The 2,003-nt window shown below is 60.2% G+C and overlaps 1 protein-coding gene across 1 annotated transcript in view; it reads left to right on the plus strand.

Moving 5' to 3' along the window:
* LOC103252291 (protein unc-13 homolog A-like) overlaps nt 1-2,003 on the plus strand; it is a 10,422-nt gene that overhangs the window by 7,784 nt on the left and 635 nt on the right. Inside the window, exon 6 of the mRNA XM_021709029.1 lies at nt 1,128-1,335. Within this exon, the coding sequence (XP_021564704.1) occupies nt 1,128-1,335 (208 nt within the window). The remainder of the gene's footprint in view (nt 1-1,127; nt 1,336-2,003) is intronic.

Genomic DNA, 2,003 nt, shown 5'->3' on the forward strand with positions numbered 1-2,003 from the left:
GCGCCCGCTCGCACGCTGCCTCTCTCCCTGCGGAAAGGAGCCGCCAGGCCCCGTCCCAGCACAGACTCCTCACCAAGGCTCCGCGCCTCCCATGAGGAGCCGCCGGCGGCCCAAGCACAAGCCGCCTCCTCCCCGTCCTTCCCGGTCCTGGTGGCTCCAGGGCCGGGCACCCTGCTCACCCCCCACTGCTGACCGCCCACCCGCGGGTGGAAACCCAGCTCAGCGGCCCAGTGCCGTGGCGCCCACCTGTCCTCCCAGCACGTTGGGAGGCCGAGGCGAGAGGACTGGCTGAGTCCAAGGGCTCAAGACCCCGGGCCGCTCGGCGAGACCTCGTCTCTGCAGTTCATCCAAAAGCTAGCCGGGTGGGGTGGCGCGCGCCTGTGGTTCCCGCTACCCGGAAGGCTGTGGGCACTCCAGCCTGGGCGACAGAGGGACGCTCTGACTCAAAGACATAAATAAGAGGGAAAGTAAAGTGCTTTCTTTTCACTAAGGAGACCCAGACGGCTCTAGTTCTGCTCAAAGGCCAGTGCCTGGCCACACTGCCCTCGTTCTAGTTGGGGGTCCGGGCGTGGGTGGCCTTGCCAGCCTCGGACTAGAGTCCTTGTGGGGAGATGGCAACCACAGTGCCTTCCTTTCTCTGGCCCCTGTAAGTTTGGGCCCAGCGTCTTCACCCCCCAACCGCAGGGCATTTCTGAGGGCTCGGGCAATTCTGCCCCATCCGCCTGACCTCACTCCAGCTTCCCCAGGGGGATGTGTGACTCCTGTTTTGGGAGACCAGCTGCCTGATGGAGACATCCCATCTCATTTCAGAGACCCCACACTTTAGCAAAGTCCCTTCTTATGCGGGAGCTGGAAAATGCCCTCTCTAACTCACCCCCATTTTCTTGACACTATAGGACCCTGGGCTCTAGGTCCAATTTGACCCACATGAGGCGAAACAGCGTTTTCACCTCCCTTGTTCTAAAACCTATACCTCTACTAACATGACCCACAATCCTTCTCCATACTGGTAAACATTGGTCTTCTGGGGTTAGAGGCACCCTGAGTCTGGGAGCAACTTCGACCCCAACGGTGTGGCCTCTCTCTCCTCTTCCCCCCTCCCTCCCCTCCCCTCCTCTCTCTTCCAGACGACGACCCGGACAGTGCCGTGGACGACCGTGACAGCGACTACCGCAGCGAAACCAGCAACAGCATCCCACCGCCCTATTACACGACGTCGCAGCCCAATGCCTCGGTCCACCAGTATTCTGTCCGCCCACCTCCCCTGGGCTCCCGAGAATCTTACAGTGACTCCATGCACAGCTATGAGGAGTTCTCCGAGCCGCGGGCCCTCAGGTAGTGGCTGCAGAGTGGGGTGGGGTGGGGCGAGGGTCCCATGCTGTCTCCGGGCGTGGAGAGTGGGTGGGGGCCGGAGGGAGCTGGACGTGGAGGGGGTGCCTCTGGGGAGCAGACCCCACGTTTCTTAGGGTAGTAGAGCCCTTCTGTTACCCAAAAGCTTTCAAGAAGATCCGGTGAGCTTGAAAGAGGGAATGTAAGGCCAGGCCTGGTGGCTCAAGCCTGTCATCCCAGCACTGTGGGCGGCCAGGGTGGGGGGATCACTTCAGACCGGGAGTTTGAGACCAGCCTGGGCAACGTGGCGAGACCTCATCTCTCCACAAGAAGCAAAGAGTGAGCTGGGCGTGCCGGTGCCGGTAGCCCCGACCATGCGAGAGGCTGAGGTGGGAGGATCGCCTGAGCCCCAGAGGTCAAGGCCGCAGGGAGCCAGGATCGCGTTACTGCACCGTCCTGCCCGGCAACAGAGTGAAACCTGAGTCAAAACAAAAGAAAGAAAAGATCGAGTTTGAAGAAAATGTTCATAAGCTTCCTGCTCAGTCTTTAGCATCAAAACTTTTCCTGCAGTTATTGTACAATTTTGTTTGTTTTGTTTGTTTTTTTGAGTTGGAGTCTCACTCTGTCGCCCAGGCTGGAGTGCAGTGGCCGCTCCCGGCCACCGCAACCTCCAC

The sequence above is a fragment of the Carlito syrichta genome, unplaced genomic scaffold (assembly GCF_000164805.1).
Source record: "Carlito syrichta isolate Samal-C Ts95f unplaced genomic scaffold, Tarsius_syrichta-2.0.1 Scaffold154356, whole genome shotgun sequence".
Classification (NCBI taxonomy): domain Eukaryota; kingdom Metazoa; phylum Chordata; class Mammalia; order Primates; family Tarsiidae; genus Carlito; species Carlito syrichta.